Source organism: Dasypus novemcinctus, chromosome 4 (genome assembly GCF_030445035.2).
Source record: "Dasypus novemcinctus isolate mDasNov1 chromosome 4, mDasNov1.1.hap2, whole genome shotgun sequence".
NCBI classification, from domain to species: domain Eukaryota; kingdom Metazoa; phylum Chordata; class Mammalia; order Cingulata; family Dasypodidae; genus Dasypus; species Dasypus novemcinctus.
Window position 1 is genome coordinate 71,155,453 of NC_080676.1, and position 23,463 is coordinate 71,178,915.

Genomic DNA, 23,463 nt, shown 5'->3' on the forward strand with positions numbered 1-23,463 from the left:
GTACAAAAACATACAAATTCTACAAAACATACCACTACAGGATAGTGGACATTTCCAGAGGGAGTGTGATGGGGAAGAAATGGGAAAAGAGTTTAGCTGTATCTGTAATATATTATTTCCTAAAAAAAAAAACAAAACTAACACAAATACAGAAAGATATTAGCACCTATTTGACCTATAAGATAGAACACAAATGTCTATTACATTTTTTCTGAATATTTCTATTATTTAACAGTGTTTCATTATGTAAACTTTTTAATGTATGAAGAATAGAAAACATAATAAGACAAGAGAAAGTAGGGCTGTGCAATCTAAATTAGCAAGCAAAAGTTGCTTAAAGTGGAGAACCAAAAGGGAGTGAGCACTGAGGAACATTACTGCTAGGTCTTGATTTTCACATATTTGTGAATATAGGACCTCACAGTATTCCTGGAAACAATGCAAAAGAAGAAAAGGGCCATAGGCACAGAAATGTTCTCTAGGGTGTTATTTATAGTGTAGAAAATTAGAAATTCACAGAATGGCTTACAAAGGAAATATAACAATAACTTCTGCTCTAGGCACAGACACAATAAACATGAGCCAGGGCAGCAACTAAAGAAAACGTTTATGACATGCAACACCACATGCAGATCCAATAGTAAGCGAAATGAGCAGCAAACAAAACTCCCCTGCTATACTAAAATTATGTCTGCAAGTGTACAAGAACTCAAAGGGAACCTAGAAGAATAAAGACAGTTTGTCAGAATTAGACTTATAGTTGTACGCTATTGAGGAAACAGGTCACAGCGCTCTCGGTGGGGTCGATCGGCAGCTCCCACCTGTTCGGTCTTCTCTAAGCACTTTCCACTCCCACTTTCTCACAACCCTGACGAGGCTGGTTCCTCAGCGCTGAACACTCTCAAGTGGCAGTGAGAACTACCGTTCCTATTCCCAGGCTACAACAAATCCTCCAAAGATTTCCAGAAATCAAGTCCAGATGCCACACAAGTCAGGAAAGGGCTCAGAAATCAAGAGCCCAAGAAAACAAGAGGCTGACCAGCAAAGCCAGATTTCATTTCCCAAAGCCAAGTGCTTAAGACAGAGCTTTGATAGAATAAAATAACAACAACAACATAGGAATGTACAACAGTGAACCCTAATGTAAACTATGGAGTACAATTAATAGTACAATTATAATACTACTCTTTCATCACTTGTAACAAAGGTATGACACTAATGCAAAGTGTTAATAATAGGGAAAACTGTGTATATGTAACAGGGAGTATATGGGACCTCAATTTTCTGCATGAGTTTTCTGTAAAGCTATAACTTCTCTAATTAAAAACAAAAAACAAAACACATAAAAAAAAATAAAAAAAAAATAAAAAAAAAAAAGACAGAGCTTTGACCTTAAGTAAAGAGAAATGTTTTCATTTTGCATTTGCTCTAAAAAGAGTCTTGCAACTCATGGAGAGAATCCTACAGGTAAATAACTGCAGTTGCTCGTGTTTCCGATCAAAGCAAGAACTGCTTGATGAGTCTTAAGAAAAGACAAGTAAACGGAACCAACCTGTATGTCTTATTTCCTCTGCAAATATTTCCCACCAAACTCAACCATGAAGGCAGTGACTCGCTAGACTCTGCTTTGAACTGTAGCACATGGAAGAAAACGATGCTGTCAGTCATGTCACAGTGGTGTCTGCTAACGTGTCCCACCCCAGGGGTCCATCTCCACAGACCACAGGGGGAACAGTGCCTCTGAGGCTGCGCAGCATGTGGCCTGTGCTCCGAGAGGTACCCCACGTACCTATCCACAGGCTCCTTCCTGGCTGCGTGGGCCCACACCAGTGAGCCCCCATGAGCAAGGCCACAGAAAAAGCCGGAACCCCAGTGGGTGATCAGGGCCACGAGACCCTGGCCCCAATTCAGACCTCAGCCTCCCTGGTTCTCTGGTGCCCATCTCTTCACTGGCCACAGGTCAGTCACGAGGAGTGGGCAGCTGAACTATCAAGCATCTCATCCTCTCAGCCACAGAGCATAGGCCCACTTCCCAGCCAGGCCACTTCTGAATCCCAGTCTCCTCAGGTGCCATTCTCTTGAGCTGAAAGCTGGTTCCTTTTCTACTATGAGAAAACTGGGGACCATGGGGTGCCACACTATGCAAACCAGGTCCTCTGGGCTCAGTCACCCTCTCACCCGAGTTGGCATTTAAACAGAATATAATAAAAGTATATGGTCCCGGGGCACCTTTGCACCAAAGAGCAAACCTGAGCTTGGAGCAGCCAGCAGCTCTCAGAGCTCAGGTGCAGCCGTGGTCAGACCCTGTGCCAGGAGCCCCACAGGATGAGCAAGAGCTGCGGGGAGCCGGGCCATGGGATAGTTCTTCTGGGGGTGGACACAGGTGGGGTCACAGGTGCCAGAGGGCAAGACAGAGACCTGGAGGGCCGCCACGGGGATGGGGTCACCACGCCTAAGGCCACACCAGACACCCAGTGTGTTCTGGGCACGAACAAAGCCCTGTATACACATTGACTTCATTCCTACAACAGTGTTTTGAGGTTAAGTGGTATTATTATGCCCCTTTTGCAGATGAGGAAGCAGCTCAAAGAAGGCAAACAGGTACCCAGTGCCTCCCAGAGGGGTGGGGGAGACCTGGAATCTGAACCAGACCCACTGGTAGCCAAGCCATCCTCATTCAAAATGCACCTGCCTGCCCAACACCAGCTGCACCAGGAGGGAGAGGAAAATCAGAAGCAGACCTACCCTCCAGACTCCTTGTGTGGCAAGTCACCAACCTCCCAGACAGAGCAAGGGTAACAGCAGTTAAAAAGCCCTCCCTCAGAGGAGGGAGTAGCTGGGGTGTCCAGCTGCACCTTAAAGATGGGTTAGAAGATAAGCCAGCAGAAAAGGAGAAGGTATCCAGGGTAGCTACTGTGTATCATGTAGATCACCTCGCATAAAGGGGAGCCCAGTCCTGGGGCCCTGAGCTCCTTGGAATGGACACAGCAGGTCTGGGGTGGACGTGGTGTGGAACCAGGCAGGCCGAGCCAAGGGGTCAGGACAGGACTCCTCACGCCACCAGCACTAGCCCAGCACAAACGTGGCTCAGCTGCCAGTGAGGCCCGGAGTCAGGCTGGGGCATGGAGCCCAGCAGGGGCTGAGCAGGGCTGCAAAAGGGCAGCCTCTCTGAATGGCTTCAGGGCCCGCATCTGAGGAGGCCCATCTGCTTCATTCTGGAGCAGCCTCAGCAGGGCGTGAATCAAAGCCACTCAAGGTACTCAAAACACAGGCGTCTGCAGGGCAGTCACAGGCAGGGGAGATGTGCAAAATGTCAGGCAAGGAATAAAAACAGAAGGCAAACAAGCACACAGAGACACGCACAACACAGAACTTGCTCCAGGATCAAACAAAAGAGAACACAGGCAGGGGAAACAGGCAGGAAGACAGCAGGGGCAGAATATCTGAAAGGGTGGACAAACCTCCCTTGTCCACTAACTGGCTGTGTGGCCTTGGGCAAATCACTTGGCCTCTCTGGGTCCCAGTTTCCTCACAGGTACCATGAAGGGACTGGACTACATGGCTTCTTCAGTTCCCCTCCAGCCCGACCTCTTGTGGATCTACTGCCACATGAGTAGGGGAGGCTCAGAACATTAGGGTCCTTCAAGATCCCAGATACTGAAAAGAGGTTCTCAGCAGGATCTGGAGGGCAGAACCTGGAGGAGGAATGAAAGATCTGCCCCGAGCAGGTTCTGGGGTTCCCCTGCCCTCCACAAGCCATCAGGTGGGCCCCTGACCTGCTGAAAGGCAAAGAGGACCCATGCATAAGGCTCAGCAAGCAGCAGGCACAGGGCACACGGCATGCTGCTGGAGCATCCCAGCTTGAGGGACTTGTGAAAGTCACCACTTCTCTCCACCCTCACAAGGTTTTCAACGGAGAAGACCCCTGCTTTGGGGGCACCTGAATGACCCGTGAAAAGAGCCTCCAGGGCTTATGAGTCAGCAAGACCAGGTTCCAGTCCCCGCATAGCCACCAGCAGAGGTCTGGCTCTGAGCAAGCTACGACACCAGCTTGGGGCTCAGAATCCTCACCTGTGAAACCAGGAGACTACCGAGGTCCCGGGCACACAGGAGCTCATTACCCAGTGGCAGGGGTGGCTGTCACCGATGATGATGGTGAACATAACAAGTCCAAAAAATGAACTAATGTTTCCCAGAGGAGAAAGGAGAGTCAGCAAGGTGGACTTGGTCAGGGCCGTTCCAGAGAGCAGGACACTGGCTTCAAGATCCCCTAATCTTTTATCCTCCCACCCAGGAAAGAGTCTGGAAAGGACATGTACTATACAACTCCTTGCTCCCAGCTCTCACATGCCAGTAAGAGAGCTACAGAACACTACTCAGAGCTGGAACGTCCCTACCCATCTCACCGACAAGAAATGGAAACCAGAGGCTCAGAGCCAATGAAAGGCCTTGGCCAACAGGAGCTATGGTCAGAGAGAAAACTACAACACAGGGACGCTAATAACTGGGAGTGAAGACCTGGGGCCGAGGCTGGGCTGTCTGCCAGAGACGCTGACCAGCCAGCCCAAGGCACTGCTGGCCAGGGGGCTCCAGGTAGGTCGAGCAGCCACTCGAGCCCCTAACCTCCTCCACTGAATAAAGTGGCAGAGGTCAGCGAAGGCTTTCAGATCAAAACACCGGCCCCGTCCCACTCAGTTCCCCCAGGCCAGCGTCAGTATCTCTTCGTGGTACTACAAAGGGGATAGTTCTGAACCTCAGAAGTCAGTCTGCACAACACCTGAATCTTCCCAGCCGGTTTCAGGCTGGGCAACTTCTTTCCTGAAAAACCTAGAGCAAGAGGTACAAGGACGCTTTCTCTTCAACCTAGAGGCCTCTTAGATGGCTAATGACACTGTCCAGAGCTCCACTCTGAGAAACAGGCTCCCAGAAGGTCAGGGAGGAGCAGCGATGCCCACAGGCCTTTCCTCCCCTCTGGTGGGCCCCAGGGCACTGCCACGCCGCCTACACTTCTACCTCGCTGCCCACCTGAGCTGGCACCTCCTCCAGGTCAACGAACTTGTGCTGTTCTGACTCTACACCAGGCCTTGTGCTCCACTCTGTTCTGGACATACAGAATGGACTGAGTCAGCTCCTGCCCTCCAGCAGCTCACAGAAGGATGATTTCAGCCCAGTGGGGGCTCAGAGGAGTGGCGGCCAACCCAAGTGGAGTGGCCAGGGGTGGCTTCCCCGAATAGTCGGCACGGCAGCTTAATCTTGAGGGGCAAAAGGAGCTCATCAGATAAGGTAGGGAGGAATAGGTGTTCCAGGAGAGGAAGTGCCTGAGCAAAGTCCCAGAGGTATGAAGTGACATAAATACGCCAGCAGCTCCAGGCGGCTGAGTGAGGCAGGCCACCAGAGATGGCCGGGATGGTGCAGGCCCTGCCACTCCCTCTGCAGTCTCGGCTGCCCAGGCTCTAGACAGTCCACGCACTCACCCCACCAGAATGCCCTCTCCCTAGCTGTGCCCCTTCCCCAGAGCACCCCTCTCCCCAGCTGCTCCCCTCTGCTCATCTTCAGGTCATGACTCTCCAGCCAGGTACAGGAGGCACAACCAGTCTGTTGCCTCAGCGGCCTCGGTTTCTTCCTCTGTAAGATGGGAGGGTCACATCCAACCAAATTGCAAAGGAGGAGCATCCTCAAAGCTCCCTGGCTCCCAAAGACAGTCCCTCCATCCAGACAGTGCCAGCTCCAGGCATACCTGGAATCCCGTGCCATGTGCCTTCCTTTCCCTCTCCCCACAGTCAGCAGGTGGCCGAGGGCAGCCTGAGCTCAGTTTGCACTATGCCTGCTCCTGTACCAGTTTTCAGACGATGACTAGTCCACCTGTCCACCTACCAGGGCTGGTGAAGCCCTCACTGACAAGGCATCAAGGAGCCTGACCATTTGGGCAAGTCTAACAAAGCCTACATCCTGGAGGGCCACAATGATCTGTCAAGAGCAGAAGCTCCTCAGCACTCAGTGGGGTGTGAGCCACAGATGGCGAGGCCCACGACCCCACTGAGAGGGATGGACCAGAAGCAGGGGTATGAGCAAGCACTGGACACAGCAGACAGATCCCAGGCAGCCTGGCCTTTTTTTAATCATTTAAAGTTTATACTTGGCAGAATTCCCAAAAATTATGAATAACTGGAGTGTGCAATCAGATCAAGAGAACTAATAAAAGGCCATTAAGAAGTAAACAATACATCAAAAACACTCACAGTTCACTATAAACAAATTTGAATTGGAGCCTTCTAGAAACCAAGGAACACTGTCACAGAGAAACATCCATCCCCCAGAAGATGTAGCAGGATCATCCACGTTGCATTCATAAAGACTACAAAACACAGACTCCAGCTTTATCCCCTGACAAGGAACAGCAGCACCTGCTCAGGGCACAGGCCAAGTCAACGCCTCAGGTTGGCTAGCATTTGCTGAGGCCGTGCCTCGAGCCAGAAAAGATGAAGATACAGGCCTCTTTCTGCTGGCAGGAAAGAGAAAGCGTAAATGCAGTTGAGCATCAAGTGAGGCCACAGTGTCCAGTGCTTTCAGAGACCAACAAACAGTGCATTGTCAAGGGATGGGGAGTGGGAGGGGCTGGGAGGGTCAGGGCAGGAGAGAACTGTAGTTTGGGGAACTGAGGAAGACTAGGAAGAGCAGGAGGACACTGAAATAAATCTGGGCAGAACGCTGTTTAGCGAGTTAGCTCTACTGCCCTCTGACTCCATCAGTAAGCCTCATGCCTTTTGGAATGATGACAAGAGGGTGCCCACTCCCAACACGCCTACTCTGGTACCATTAGTAGCAGCCACCATCTATTAACCACCTGCCCATCAGGCCCCACGCTGCCTCATGTTTATCTCACTGCCACCATGCAAGGTTGGCATCATTCCTGGTTACACGTGAGAGAACGGAGGCTCAGAGGACTTACATCCGGGGCCCAAGGCCAACTGTTCCCAAATCACAGGCTTGACCTGAGCCCAGGTCTCAGGTTCTCAAGTCATGCTCTTCCCACCAAGGCCCTGAACTCCTGGGATGTCTTCCTGGCAGACACGCAACAGACTGTGTCCAAGGAAAGAACACCATTGAGTTCCCGGGAGAAGAAGACCATCTCCACAGTGACAGAACCAAGGGGCGGGACGGCGGGTGGGAGCGCAAGTACAATCCCCAGGCAGGGGCCAGGCCTGAGCAGGGCAGGAGAGGCCAGCCGGACACTCCCTCCCGCCAGCAGGATCACTTAATCCAGGCTGCTGAACAGTAATCACCCCCAATAAACAATAAACAACTGTGTTTAATTTAAAACACATTAAGCTAACAGCAGGCTCTGAGCCAGCTGACAGAGACACAACTGGTCAGAACAGAACCCTGAAAACAGGGTTGGGGTACAAGAAGCTGCCTCCAGGGTCAAAGCCCCCAGTAAAGGCCTAGAGGCAGGGATGCCCCCACCCATCTTGGGCAACCCACAGGGTGCACGCCAGTGGACCAGGTGCCAAGGGTGTGAGGAAGGGAAGCGGTAAGTCCTTCCTAGCCCCTGAGCAGCAAACACAGGAAGCCCCCCTCTCTTAGCCTGCCAGTGGGTGAGCGGGGTAGCTGCTCACCGGGTTCCCCCTTTCCTGCCAGACACACTGGGGAGGTTGACATCTCAGCAAGACTGTGCTGTCTGGCTGGGGCTCAAGCACCACGCAAGACAGGCTTGTGAGGTGGGACCCGGAGCGTTTTGACAGCTGAGGACACTGAGGCTCTACATAACTAAGCAACTCCCAAAGCCACAGGACAGCCAGGACTAGCGGCAGGACCAGCACTCCCAACAGCCAGCCTCTGAGACTGGGAGGGGCCTCTGCGCCCATTCCGTCCCGCTTCCCACCAGGGGCCAGGACACCCAGAGCCCCAGACAGAGCGAGCACTTCCAGAGACGCGCCCACTTTCACACAGTATGCCGCACTACTCCCCACGTTTAAAGAGGGAACTCTCCTCCCTTACAGGAGGAGGGCCGCTTAGATGTGATGGGACCCCAGGTGGGGCGGAAAGGATGCGCCCCTGGGAAACTGCGAGGCCCAAGGGCAGCGCCTCAAGGAAAACGCGCGCAGTTGGAGTCCCGGGGCCAGCATGCACTCCCTTCCCCATTCCATACTGTCCCTACGACTACGCTGCCAGGAAGCAAGGGAGGCTTCTCCTTCGAGGATCCAACCATCCAGCTTATTTTTCATCTACCCTTTTCAAAGGGCCTCATCAAAGTAAGTTTACACCGAGCACAGGGAGGAAATGACTGCCTACAAAGGCCGCCCAGAATCCCTTTCATTTCTGTTTTCCTTTCTTTAAAAAAAAATACAAATAATAATCAAAAAAAACCACAAAAAACAGGCAGGGGGGTGATCTCACATATAAAGAACAAAAAACAGTTCTGTGTGGCCGCAGGCTTCCTCGGTGGGAGCAGCTCGCCTCGCAGGCCAGGCCTCCGCGCACCGATCCCGCCGAGCAAACGCGGTGCCGCGGCGCCCTCCAGCGGCCAGGCCGAGCGCGGCGCACGGCTCGAGCACAGGCCGGGCAGGAGGGGGCCAGCCCGGGAGGAGCAGGGCAAGGCCTCCTGCTGACCGCCGGGCTCAGGCCGGAAGCCCTGAAGGGCGGCGGTTAGCAGGCGCCGGGGGCGGGGACTGGGCCACTGCAGCTCCTCCTCGTCCCAGCCCCGGAGGCCTTTGCGGCAATTCCTGCCAAGGAGGTCCTTCAGCTAACACCCCACAGCACAGAATAAGAACCGTGGTTTCCCTCCGCAGAATATATCTTCTCCAGACGCCCCACACAGGACCCTCCCCAACAACCAGAGGAAGTGAGCTGGGTCAGTGTCAGGCACAGGCATCCGGACGGGGACTCCCCTTCCCAGCCAGAAAGACCTGTTGGGGGGACAGGGAGGTGAGGCCCTCTGTGACCGAATGGGAAGGTGGAGACAGCCCCACACCCTGCCTGCTCTGCGCTGGGTGTCAGCGTTTACTGGTTCTCAAGCTACGCTTCCAAATGGGACTGGAGACTGCTGCTAACACTGAAACTCAAATGGAAGGGTGAAGAGCCCAGGATGGTTACAGCTCCAGCCCTGTGTGACAATGAATTAAATCTCTGCTCCTCTCTGGCCCCGGGGCTGCCGGCTTCTGTACCCAGAGGCCTCGTTTCCTTCCTGGTCCAGTGCTTGGTGATTCTGCAGTGCTTGTGAGGCTGGCTGAGCCTGAGGCTGCACGGGTAGCAAGCAGTTAGGATTTAATGTATTTGGGGAGGTTTGGCAGGGGCATGATACAGATTATGAAGTGACCGTGGGCGAAAGCCCACTCCTCAGCCGTCCACCCACCATCCCGTGGTACAGCCACGGCTCAGTTCTGCAGTGCCTCTTACTGTCCAAAGCACTGGCACACAGCCCCAGACCCATAGCTCGGGACTGAGCTCGAGTGGAAGCTCCCAGGTCAGGGAGAGGCTCAAATGAGATGTTTGTGAAAGCACTTATATAAACTGTAGTATGCTGAACAAATGTTACCATTATTCTCCTAATTAAGTCTTCATACTAGTAAAACCTTCTCATGGATTTTGGGCATAACGTTATTGTACACGTTAGCAACTTCCAAACCATGTTCTTCAGAATACAAGCCTTGAGGAGGCAGTCAATATAACTGCATTTTGGTAAATATATAAGAAAAATACCAAAGACATTTATGCAGTTGTTCTTATCAATGTGTAATATCTCATCGTTAGTCATTAAGGAAATGCAAATCAAAACTACAATGCGGCGCAACTTCACATTCACAAGGACAGCTCGAATAAAAGACAGTCGTATAATCAAAGACAAGTGCTAATGAGGATATGCTAGTGAAACTGGAACCTTCATACCCTGCTGGTGGGAATGTAAATGGTGCATCTGCTTTGGAAACAATTTGCCAATTCCTCAAATAGTTAAACATAGGCTTACCATATAACCCAGCAATTCTACATCCAGGTATATTCCCAAGAGAACTGAAAGCATATGTCCACACAAAAACATGTACTCAAATCTTCATAGCAGCATTAATCATAATAACCAAAAAGTAGAAACAAACTAAATGTCCATTAACTAATGACTGGACAAATAAAATGTGGTATACATCTATCCACTCAATGGAATATTATTCAACCATAAAAAGGAACAAAGTACTTTTGTGTGATCTATTAACTTTAAAAAAAGATAATTAGAAAATTAAATTTTTAAAAAAAGGAACAAAGTACTGATACATAACTTCAATGTGGAAGACCATTAAAATATTATGCTAAGTAAAAGAAGCCAGTCACTAAAGGCCACATATTGAATGATTCCATTTATATGAAATGTCCAGAATAGACAAATCCAGAGAGAAAGAAGATTAATGGATGCTAGTGACTAAGGGGAACAGAGAATGGTGAGGACTACTAATGTATAATAGGTCTCATGTTCAGGTGAAATGTTCTGGAATGAGATAATGGTGATAGTTGTGTAACACGTGCACATACTAAAAGCCACTGAATTGTACACTTTGAAAGTGTGACTATTATAGTATGTGAATTACATCTCAATTTTTTTAATTGCAAAAGTATATAATCAGGAAGCAGATGTGGCTCAAGCAATGCAGCTCCCATCTACCATATGGGAGGTCCAGGATTCAACTCCTGGGACCTCCTGGTGAAGGCAAGCTGGCCCACGTGGTGAGCTGGCCTAAGCGGAGAGCAGGCACAGCAAGATGACACAACAAAAAGAGGCACAGAGCAGAAACAATAAGAGATGCAGCAGGCCAGGGAGCTGAGGTGGTACAAGAGATTGAATACTCCTCCCCACTCTGGAAGGTCCCAGGATCAATTCTCAGTCCCGCCTAAAGAAAAGACAAGCAGAAAGAAGACAAGCAGACACAGAAGAATGTACAGCAAATGGACACAGAGAGCAGACAACACGGGGCAGGGCAGGGTAGAGAAATAAATAAATCTTTTTTTAAAAAGTATATCATCATCTGTCTTTAAGAAATGACCTATGGGGATAGGGAATAGTTAGGAAGTCATCAGGAATTACTTAATGCCCAAAGCTCGAATTTTCCAACTGTGCACTGAGGCCCCCACAGCATTTCCAAATCACCTATGTGTCCACATATTTCATCTATATTATGATCCCGAGACTATGTTAGGGGCTTTACCTTATAATTTCAACCATACCTGTGGAAATATTCAAAGTTTATTGTATATGATAAATAATACTATATATAGTTATTCCCTATGGAACCATAACTATGCAGTTTTATATGCATTAACACATAAGCTACTATAGCTGTTTCATGAATACATTACCATTTAAAAGAGTTTCACTGTTGAGTGTGTTTGGTAAAATACACGGTTCTCTAAATAAATTCTACAGTATAAAATGTCAGCAGGTCTTTTCCAAGAGCCTTTCTCTGATCATCTCTTTCCCTGACTTTTCTAACTCATTCAACTTTCATTCAGGCACAAGGTGCCTAATGCTGTGACAAGCAGGAGAATCTACCGCATTTCCAGTATCACCTCTTTGTCCCTGGCTTCAGCACTGAGACACCCAGCATCAAGGCCTTCACACTCAGGCTTCTCTCAGTCCCCAACTACAAGCTACTATAAGGTACTTGTGTTTGCCAAGTCGCTCAGTTTTACACTGTATTAAAAGAAACTCCAGGGAAGTAGATTTGGCTCAACAGATAGAGCATCTGCCTACCACATGGGAGGTCCAAAGTTCAAACCCAAGGCTTCCTGACCCGTGTGATGAGCTGGCCCACGCACAGTGCTGATGCATGCAAGGAGTGCTGTGCCATGCAGGGGTGTCCCCCGCGTAGGGGAGCCCCACGTGCAAGGAGTGCGCCCCGTAAGGAGAGCCGCCCAGTGCAAAAACAGTGCAGCCTGCCCAGTAGTGGCAGCCCACACACAGAGAGCAGATGCAGCAAGATGATGCAACAAAGAGACACAGATTCCTGGTGCTGCTGACAAGAATACAAGAGGACACAGATGATCACACAGCGAATGGACACAGAGAGCAGACAACTGGGGGGCGAGGAAGGGGAGAGAAATAAATTTTACAAAATAAATCTTTAAAAAAAAAAAAAAAGAAACTCCAAGGGAGAGAATGTGGCTCGAGCAGTTGAGCAACTGTTTCCCACATGGGAGGTCCTGGGTTCGGTTTCTGGTACCTCCTGAAAAAAGCAAAAAACAAACAACAAGCAAACAAATAAAAAATCCAACTCAGGGGAGATGATGTGGTTTAGTGGTTGAGTGCCAGCTTCCCACATACAAGGTCCTGGGTTCAAACCCCTGGCCCCGATACCTAAAAAAAAAAACTCCAGAAATTCTCCAAAGCACAGACAGATTAGCATTTGTGTGGTCACTCCTAGTCCTCAGCATACGCTCCTCCTGGAATCCAACAACCACTTTTAAGTGTGGAATGCCCAGAGCTTTCTTCTTACTCCTACCTTGCCATCTGGAGCCTCAGCAACCCAGGCCCATGCTCTGCAGGAGGTTTAGGTTTGATGGAAGAGAGGCTGAGCACTGCGAACTGCCCAGGATTTCTTAGATTTCATCAATATAGTAGGTCATCAGTCGGTCAACTACATTGAGAGTGCAGAATGTGCCAGGAACTGCGCGAGACCATAGCGGTGATGGGCAGGAGGCCCTCCCCCACTTCCACTGTGGAGGGTTCCACATGACGTTCCTCTGCAGCAGCAGCCCTGGCCTCTTGTCCCGGGCCCCGTTACCCTTTTGCCCACAACACACACCAACTCCTCCCTTTAAAGGAGGCGGAGATGCTCACTCTGATGGGTGCGCTTGGGCACCTGCTCTTCTCCTCTTCCCTGGAACCTGCCTGCAGGGCAGGCAGTGGTTATCCAAAGCTGCCTGCCCCTGGAGAAGCCTGCCTGGTTATCGCATTCCCCGTTAGGAGCTGCCTGCCCCGTGTCTCCCCAGCACTTCCACTCAGGCCTGATGGAGGGGCGCAAGTTATCAGCTTCCCTCAATATGCGAGGAAGGTAAGTAAGGTCCCTGCCCTCATGGCGTTTATGTTCTAGCAGGGAGACACAGGCTGTAAACAAGTAAACGAGACAGTTATTTTCTCAAACATGAAGAACACACTCCCATATAAGGCCCTCACATTTCACCCCAGCATGAGACCTAGTATGTTAGCATTCTGTCAAGTTCGCTCGTCCCCAGACGTCCAAACAGCTCATTCTCCTCACTCCTTCAGTCTCTGCTCACGTCACCTTATCAGGGAGGCCTTCTCTGTCCACCCCAAATGAAACAGCCACTTGCCCCCACACACATACTCCCTAACTCCTTATCCTGCTTTATTTTCCTCTAGAGTATTCATCCCCATCTGCCCCTCTCTGAATTTATTTTTTTTAAGATTTATTTCCCCTCCACCCTCCCTCCTCCCCCTTCCTCTCCCCCCACCCTTCTGTTTTTGCTGTCTGTGTCCATGTTTGTCTTCTCTTCTCATCTTTCTCCTCTAGGATTCACTGGGATTTGGTCCTGGAGACCTCTGATGTGGAGAGAGGCTCCCTGTCAGCTGTACCACCTCAATTCCTGCTGTGTTTCACCCTGACTCTCCCCTTTGACTCTCTTTTGTTGCATCATCATCTTGCTGCATGACTCACTTGCACGGGCACTCGGCTTGCTGCACGGGCACTCAGCTCTCCACACGGGCACTGGCTCACCACGTGGGCACTCATGCAGGCACTCGGCTCACCACATGGGCACTTGCAAGGGCCCTCGGCTCACCGCGTGGGTACTAGCTCACCACACAGGCATTCATGTGGGCGCTTGGCTCACCACATGGACACTCATGTGGGCACTCGACTCACTACACGGGCACTTGACTCACCATGCAGACACTCACGTGGGCACTTGGCTCACCGCACAGGAACCCACATGGGCACTGACTCACCAGGCAGGCACTCAGCTTACCATGTGGGCACTCAGCTCACTGCACAGGCACTTGGCTTACCAGGGGGCACTCGCGCAGACACTCAGCTCATCGCGTGGGCACTGGCTCACTGCTTTCTCTTCTTCTTTTTCGCCAGGAGGCCGCAGGGATCAAACCCAGGTCCTCCCATATGGTAGGCAGAAGCCTTATCACTTGAGCCATATCCGCTTCACTACTCATTTACTGTTCAACACCTGTCTCCAACGTGTGCTCCCAGCCTGTACACTCCATGTGGGCCTGACAGTTCTATTCCCTGCTATTCACCAGCACCTACCAATGCCTAGCACAGGGTGTGTTCAATAACATCTGCTGAATGAATGAACAAATGAGTATATGAACAGAGGATGCTTTAGATAATCGGTTCAGAGTAGGTCTTTCCGAGGAGTTAACATCTGAGCTGCTCTTGTGGAACAGACAGGTACATGCAGCACAGGAGAAAGACCAGTAGGAAGCAATACTGCACCCTTCTGCAGGAGAGCAAACAGCCCTGTGACGTACCTGCAGGGGGCTGAACAACCAGGAAAGACAAGAAGAGATGACCACAGCAGCAAGACGCTGAGGCTTATTCACTGTGTTTAGTCGGAAGAGTGCAACGGGATTAGGGGCCTGGATCCAAAACGATAAGCATGGCAGCACTGGGCTGAATACTATATAGCATCATAGCATTTAATCCTTACAACCATTCTACACATGAGGCCCCTGAGATGCTAAGAGGCAAGGTGGCTTACCCAGTCACCCACGCCAGCCAGTAACTGGCCAACTGCGATTTAAATTCAGTACTTTGGGTTTCACAGCTGAACAAGCCATACAAGGGTGTGACACCAAGTGATGTGAGTTCATAGACGGCAGGGGGTTTGCCTGAGCCTTGTCTGTATTCCCCACAGCTGTGAATCAGGGTCGCACATACAGCAAGTACTTGGTCATTCCTGGCCTTCAAAGTGCAGGGCGGTTCAGAAGTGTGAGGCCAAGGAGGTGTGGCAGAGATGGCTGATTGCTACCCCAACCCAATCTTCTCTCCTCCCCTATTAACCGAACCTTTAACTGGGCACACTGCTTCCCAACTAAATGACAATTCTCAGCCTCCGTGCAGTTAGGTGTGGCCACATGACTAAGTTCTGGCAGGTGAGATGTAAAAAGTGTTGTCTGAGACTTAAGGGAAGTTTCCTTAAAGGGCGGAAGACAGATGTGATGGCTGAAGCTCCAACAGCCATCCTGGACCATAAGGACAAGTGTCACTCCCCAGGGCGGTAGAACAGGGCACCTTATGCAGGCCCAGGAATACCTACCTCTGAACTTCATTTGATGAGAAATAAAGTTGAATCTCAATTAAGCCACCATTATTTGGGGTTTTCCTGGTATATTCTGCCAAACCTGATGAAGCAAGGGAGGCTCATACAAGAGGTAAGTCTTGACCTACGTTTTCGAAGTGTGGGATTCCACCTCACAGACAGAATGAGACAACGGATGGCTCCGAGGCAGAGCACGCAGAACTTCCTGAGGAGCAACAGCCTTTCCTACAGCTCAGAGAAGAAAGGAAACTGAAGCCAGCTACTGTGGGTCTAGAATGCTGGAATGATCTGAGATGAGAGTTAGCCAGGAGCCACTGGAGGTTTGACGTAGAAATGATGTGATAAAAGTCACATTTTAGCAAGATGAATCTAGCAGTCTTTTCCTGGCCAGCAGAGTCAAAATAGCGTAGCAAAAGACAGCTGCTCATTCAGATGTTTTCTGAATGCCTACCATGTGCAGGCACTTTGCTTTCCCACGGAAGACTACCAGAGGAGGGGACACCTGAGCTGGGGCGGAAGGATCGGCAGGAGAGCACCAGGCACTCCTGCGTCCCTGACAGCTGTGCTCCCAAGCCTGCCTACACAGCTTCATGTAAATACAAATCCCCAGGCCCTGCCAAGAGATTCTGACCCACAGACTGGGGCAGGGACCAGCATTCTACCTTTTTAGTAAGTGTTAAGTGTGATTCTGGACCTATTATATAGTCTAGAAGCAATTCCTAACCTGGTACCTGATGTGACAGGGTAAGACTTTCTACAGTTTCCTTTTTCCTAATACTGAAAAAAAAGAATTCTCAATATAAAATCCACTCACATATGTAGGGTATGATGTTATGTGCAGGGATATCACATTTAAGGTCAGCCAGGATCCATTCTCTTAAGGAGCTAATAGCTCAGCAGGGTAGACAAATCATTACTTCAATTATTATATAAATACAACTGTGATCAATGTTGCCAATGAAAGTACTTGGTGCTGTGAGTGTGTGTAATGGGGGCTTAGGAAAGGTTTCTCAAGGAAATAGCACTGAAGATGAGGCCTGAAAGTAGAGTACCAGTTAAGGACTGAGGGTGGGGAGACTCTAAGTAAAGGGAAAGGCCTGTGTGAAGTGAGGCCTGGAGACGCACTTTTTTCTCTGGAAAACTCCAAGTCTGAGGAAGAATTAAATCATAAATAAAATGAAGCAAGCCTTTTAGAAGCAGAAGTTTAAAGGAAAAAAAAAAAAGAGAGAACACCCAGCTATGACAAACAAAACAGATTCAAAAAGAGGAACTTAAAGTAATGAGGGAAATATTTGTGTCCAAACTGATAAGTACTTACCTGACCATTGACAAGTGGCTAAGAGTCCCTGACCCTCCAGCCTCAACAGGCGCAGGAGCAGTGTCAATTCCCTGAGGTCATATTTGCAGCTGTTTCCAAGCCTTGGGTGAGGGCTGTGACTCCCAGAACTGGGGCCAGCAGAGGGAGGGAGTCAGCATGAAACACAGGTTCCCAAAGGAGAACCTCAGGGAGCAGATATAGCTCAAGTGGTTGAGCACCTGTTTCCCATGTACGAGGTCCCAGGTTCGAACCCCAGTACCTCCAAAAACAAAAGCAAACAAACGAAAAAATCAACTCTCACTGGGAAACAGACATAGCTCGGTGGTTGAACGCCTGTTTCCCATGTACAGGGTCATGGGCTCAATCCCTAGTACCTCCTAAAAATAAAAATGTTTTTAAAAAAAGGAGAGAAGATAAGCAAGACTATCCTGACAAAGAAAATAAACTAGGTAAAGGCAAAGGCAGTGCTGGAAAGCGCTGGGTGTGCAACAAGAAGCCGTGGCTTAAGTTCAGGATAAGTGAGGGCAGAGATATAGGTTAGGCCCGGCTGAAGAGGAGGAAACGGCAGTGCTCTATTCCAGCTGGCTCTCTGACCAAGGGCCCTCAGTTTTCTCCTCTGGACTAGGGCAATGTTTCCCCAACTTTAGACTCCTAAGGATCACCTGGGACAGGTTGCCAGGCCCACCTCCAGAGATCCCAATTAGATAAATCAGGTTGGGCCCCAGGCCTGACAATGGCTCACATGGGACCTCCCAGCCACACACTCCAATGACCTGGATTCTTGGCCTCGAACAGCATGAAGTTCAGGCCTACAGGCCTTTCTCTGACCCCAGTGAGTGTTCCTGATGGGCTCGTTTGCTCTGAGCAAGATAGACCCTCAATGGTGAGGGGGGAAGCAGGAATGGGAAGCTGTGGAGAGCTGGGTACAGGCTGTTCCCAGGGACTAGGGACAATCTCAGGAGAAGCGAAAGCTGAGTAAAGAGAGACCAAAGGACCCAGGGGAAAAGAAGGGCATTCTGGGCAGAGTACAGCTTGCCCAAAGGCACATTCAATAGGGTTAAGACATAAGGTGCAGGTAGGGAAAGGACAAGAGACGAAGCTAGAATGGAGGGCCAGGCCCACAACACACACAGCCCTACCACGAACTTGGGACTCAACTCTCAGCACCAAGGAGCCACTGCAGGACCTTGGCAGCAGCTCCTCTTAGTCACTCACTAGGCACAAACACATAGGGCACTATTCTTGTCCCACCTCTCTCTCACTGTCTCCTAAATTAGTCTCCATCATTTAATGTCACCTACCACACCAATCCAAATATCAGACTTCTGTGCAACTATTAGGTCAAAACAAGGCCAGCAACTTGAGGAAGGCAATTCATCTGAAACCAGGAATGCACTCTCTGACAAGCAGAGCCAAGTGATGTGAGATGATGGCGAGAGGTGGGAAGCTACTAGAGACAGGTTGGTCTAGCCTAGGAGAAGACCCAGATCTTATCTGGATCTCTTAGAGATTTCTCTCCTTCCTCAGAGGACTCTGCAGCTTCTCTACCCAGGTTTATGAGCCTTGAGGGCAGAGCTGACAGAGGGCATGAGATGGTTCACACTGGTTGAGTATGAGCTTGACTAATCAGACCGAACCACCAAAGTGCTCTATGAGAAATGTCACTGTTAACTTTAACACTTTCAGCGGCCTCTTCAGTAAACTTCGATCAGGATGATTACTGGTGCCTTCAATGACCTGCTCCCATCCTCAACCGTCAAAACTGAGAAGTGCACCCAAAGGCTCTGCTGAATCCTTCTACACTAGCAGAAAGGGAAATGTCCATTCTCCAGAGAGGACCCACTAAACCGAGTGGTGAGGAAAGGGGAAGGCAAAGGGAGGGTCGGTCAAACCACAGCTCCACTCCAGCACCCGCAGAAAGCGACTTGTTCTCAGACACGCCCCCAGACGCTCCCTCCAGTAGGTGTGAACCGACATTTCAGCCAGGGCCAAAGTATTAATCTTTCTACTGGCATTGGTAGTGGGCAGCCCAGCGAAGGCCTGGCTCTGGCCGCTGAATCCGGCGGGCACGCTCACTGACCACGCTGGAGAAGGGCTGGGACACCCGCCGAGGGCCCCCAGCTGCGGGCCCGCTCACCTTGCACTTGAAGCCGGCAGCAGGCGGCAAGAGCTCCCGCAGCAAGACCTTGGCCACCTCGCGGCTGGCCTCCTCGCTCACGAAGTGCAGGTTAAGCACCTCGTGCGCCTCGAACTTGGCGAGGCGCAGCAGGGAGCGCAGCGCGACGCGCGCTTTGGCCTGCAGCGCGGCGTTGTGTTCCGCCTTGGTGAACATCAGCAGCAGGTGGTAGTCCACAGGCCCGGCTCCGCCGCCCTCCAGGCTCTTGGCCTTGGCGCCCGGGGCAGGCGCCGTGGACACCCGCGCCAAATCCGCCGCGGGCGGCGAGGGCGCGGCCGGGGACCCGGCGCGGGCCTCCCTCAGCCTCTTGGTGGCGCTGGAGAAGGTCTCTCGGCCCGAGCCCAGGTAGTAGAAGGCACAGACAGCGAGCGCCGCGGCCAGCAGCAGCGCGCAATAGTGGGAGCGCACCGCCCCCAGGCGCGCCATGGCCCGAGCTCATGGAGACCTGCCTCTGAGGAAGCCCACGCGCCACGCGCCGGTGGCCCGAGACGCCGAGGAGGGCAGGGGGAGACCAGTCCCCGCGCGCGCCTAGCAACTCGGGCGGCTGGCGGCGGCCATGGCGGGGCGGAGCAGCGCGGCTCTGCGCCAATCCTCCAGCGTAGACGGCTGGGGGCGGGGCCGGCGCGCGCCCGGCAGCCTCTGGGTCCTAGGTTCAGACGGCTTGGAGCCCGGAGCGCGGGGCCTGGGACTGTAGCAAACCCGGAGTGGGAGGGGAGGCGGGCTGAGGTCTCTGAAGTAGGGAGCCTTCCTAGGCGGCTTGTAAAGGCCGTCAAAACCGGCCTTCCTAAATGCCCGGCTCCAGATGTCAGGAAAGGAAGCTTCGCCGTGAAAGGAATTGAGGCGGCCCGACGCAGGACTCTTAAGGCTAAACTGGACGCACAAGGAGAGGAAAATTTTCTCTCTCTGTCCGTTTGTTTGGTTTTATTTTGTTTGTAATTTCTTGGAGGCCTTACGTCCGCTCCCCCTGCCATCAAACATATGGAGACTAGCTGGGTCTAGGGAATTTAAAGTAGCAAACTCCTTCCCCATTCATTATTAAGTAGTGACGCCTGAGGTTGAAATCCTCTCCCCACCCCACTTCACTCCTCTCAGACGTGTGGCAATCTAAAAGTTGTGACCAGCAGGGGGAGCTGGTGCCCAAAATATCATGGTAGTAATAAGCCCCTGCTCATTAATACCAGAGAATGTGATACTAATTCACCTTTTATTATACCAACTTTAACACTTTATAAAGAGCTTTAATTTGTGCTCGGTAACTTGCTTAAGGTCACACAGATAGCCAATGGTAGTTACTAACCTAGACAGTGGGACATTTGCGAGCTTGATAAAGACTCATTTACATCAATCTTCTAATCATTGGTGAGAATATACCAGAAGTACTGGAGGCAAAATAAACAAATGGTCTACATGCTTCAAAAAGGTTAAGGGGGCAACTCCCCTAAGAGAGGCAGGCAGTAGGAAGCACTTAATAAGCTTCCAAGAGCATATTTGGGTTCCCTGTAAGGAGCAGGTGCTCTTAAGGATTGCCTGCTCTCAAAGAGGTTGAGAGTCATTTTTTTGGGGGTGAGTTCAAATTCCCATTTGAATTTCAAAAGGGAACTCTCACACAGGCTATTGCTTCCTGCTGCCCTGGAAGAGAAAGCAATAAGAAAAAAAAGTCCGTGAAGGACAAAAAAAAAAAAAAAAGGTTAAGGAGAAAACGCATGCACAAATGCACATGCGAACAGATCTCTCACAAATTTATTGTGCCATATCACTATTTTTCAAAGTGTGGGTGGAGCACACCTTTACCAGAATCATTTTTAGCTCTTGTTCTTTTCCATTGGAGCAACACATTATTGAGAAACATGGACCTCTGAAGCAGGCCTAGCAACAAGTTCAATACATACTGTTCAGCCTGTTTAAAAAAAAAAAAAAGGTAGAATTAACTCATTTGATAGTAAAACTCAAATCTCCATTTAAAATTTTATCACATATTCCACAGACTTTCCACAGCAGTGTCCTACAGCTGCATTATTATACGTTCCAAATATTGTTCAATAAGGAAAAAATAATTCTGGAATTGTGCCTTTTAATCCCTGCCTACACAATCAGTAAGATTTTTTTTTCCCTCTCTGCCACTTATTCTAGAATTAATTTATTCAACAAATACTATCTTTCAGATCATATCACTGTTCTTGGAATTTATGGATAAAAAATGAATAACAATATGATAAAATTTTAAATTTACATAGGAAGTCAGTAGATGCACAGGAAAATACAAAGACTTATAGTTTCTTCACTCCCAGTTCTTTTCCTATAAAGAAAAATTAATGTTGCAACACAAGCTTTCTAAGGATATTGCTGGCTGAGAACTAAAATAGCAGTTTAAGGGAGCTAGTAATTTATTCAAGATACTGAGTGACTACTACATGACAAACATGGTAACACCTGGGGACCACAGCAACGCAAATACAAAAATTCCTGTCCCAGAGCTTACATTCTGGAAGAGGAAAATAGACAAAAAGTACAGAATGTGTCAGTTGGTGTTATGTGCTATTATCTCAGCTTAAAACAGATATATTTGCATGTATTGTAACATGGCTAAGTGGACAAAGATCTATGATAAGCATGATAACCCTTCAGCTCTAACTTTGGCCAACTTCTCTGATGTCCGACCAGAAGAGATAAGGTAATTCATTTTTCCTATTGAGCAATCTCCACATCGTAAAACTGGATAGATTGTAAGATTTTTTGTATTGACCATTAAGCAACATTGTCAAGAATAGAGAGAAATAGGTACTCTCCTAGAAAGCAGATGAGAATTGTTAAGTTGGTACAACTTTTCTGGAGGGCACTTTAGTGATACTACTTTCTGGCCTCTAACAGAACATTGTTCTCTCTTGTCCAGACCTGGAGTGTGGCTCCCTGAGACAATGGTTCTCAAATTTTTAATTGGCATCAAAAGCACCTGAGGAGCTTGTTAAAAATACAAAGGCCCAGGCCCTATCTTCAACAAGCCTGGCCTCTGTATTTATCAGCTATCCAGGAGATTCCTTTACAAACCAGTGTGAAAATCACAGCCTCAGACTGTCACCCAGCTAATCTGTCTTTATGCTTCAGACCTTGGCTTAGATGTTACTTCCTCCATGACTGGTCTCTAAACAAAATCCTGCACCCTGAGGCTTCGAAGAAGAATGTGTTATTGCCTGAATGCTCCTATTCCTTTTGTGATCTTCAAAAAGAATTTTAAAAGTGCTGCCTTGGTTCATTTGATAATGACAAACTGGATGTTGGTGCAAGGATAGTGTTTGAATTTAAGTATCATTGTGGGAAGCGGACTTGGCCCAGTGGTTAGGGCGTCTGCCTACCACACGGGAGGTCCACAGTTCAAACCCCGGGCCTCCTAGACCCATTTGGAGCTGGCCCATGCACAGTGCTGATGCGTGCAAGGAGTGTCCTGCCACGCAGGGGTGTCCCCCGCATAGGGGAGCCCCACGCGCAAGGAGTGTGCCCCATAAGGAGAGCCGCCCAGTGCGAAAGAAAGTGCGGCCTGCCCAGGAATGGCACCACACACACGGAGAGCTGCCGCAGCAAGATGACACAACAAAAAGAAACACAGATTCCCATGCCGCTGACGACAACAGAAGCGGACAAAAAGAACATGCAGCAAATGGACACAGAGAACAGACAACTGGGGTGGGGGGGGAAGGGGAGAGAAATAAATCTTAAAAAAAAAAAAAAAATCCTTGTCTGCAGATATGGATCCTTTCAAGGTGCAGATATGGGGAATATAATTTTAGCAATGATTTCAGACCAGGTTTGCAGATCCAGAGAGAATAAATTATGAATTTGAAAGTGGTATTTGCACCAAGAAAGAACTTACTGTTAACACAGTAGTTGGGGTACAGGGTTTGCCATGGCAGTCTTCAGACCAAGATATTTAAGATTCTTCAGAGGACTCAATATTACAATATTAAAGTGCAGGACTGCACTTTGCCTGAAAGTTCAGGGTCGAAAAAATGGAGAAACTCTGATAAGGTTTCTAAGTGAAGTGCACAGAGACCTAGCACTAAAGGGGTACAGGCATCACATGGGGATCTGGTACATGGAGTTTCATGAAGCAACAGGTAAAAATTCTCTTGAAATTGCTGGTGGTACATCCAATGAGGTAGCCCAATTTCTCTCAAAAGAAAATCAAGTCATTGTCTACATGGGAAGGCTGCTTTTCACAGCCACAGCTGAAGAAGTGGTGGCCTTCTTTGGACAATATTTCCTGCAACTGTGGGGGAAAATGTCATCCTCTTTGTCATCTACCCAGATGGCAGACCAACAGGGGATGCTTTCAGCTTATTTGCTTGTGAGGAATATGCACAAAATGCACTGAGGAAGCATAAGGACTTGTTGGGTAAATGATACATTGAACTCTTCAGTAGCACAGTAGCTGAAGCTCAATCGATTCTCCTCAACTCCTCTTACTTCACTTCCAACCCCTCCCATTATTCCAGTACCACCTTAGCCATTTGTGTCCCCTACAAATGTTAGAGACCGTATAGGTCTTTGAGGTCTTCCCTATGCACCTACAACTGACAACCTGGACTTCCTTTGTGAACTACACAGAATACAATCCCAGTCCCCAAGTTCCCCTAATAGTCTTGGCTACTTGTCTACAGATGCTAATCTTAGTGGTCAGAATGCAGGGTCTGTCCTATAA

General features: G+C 49.5%; 1 protein-coding gene and 1 pseudogene across 1 annotated transcript in view; one reads left to right on the top strand and one right to left on the bottom strand.

Annotated features, from left to right (window-relative positions):
• Nucleotides 1-19,363, bottom strand: part of XXYLT1 (xyloside xylosyltransferase 1) — a 218,877-nt gene extending 199,514 nt beyond the window's left edge. Inside the window, exon 1 of the mRNA XM_004465910.4 lies at nt 18,732-19,363. Coding sequence (XP_004465967.1) covers nt 18,732-19,196 — 465 coding nt within the window. The 5' untranslated portion in view covers nt 19,197-19,363. The remainder of the gene's footprint in view (nt 1-18,731) is intronic.
• A 1,986-nt stretch (nt 19,364-21,349) lies between these two features.
• LOC101429242 (epithelial splicing regulatory protein 1-like) lies at nt 21,350-23,463 on the top strand (annotated as a pseudogene).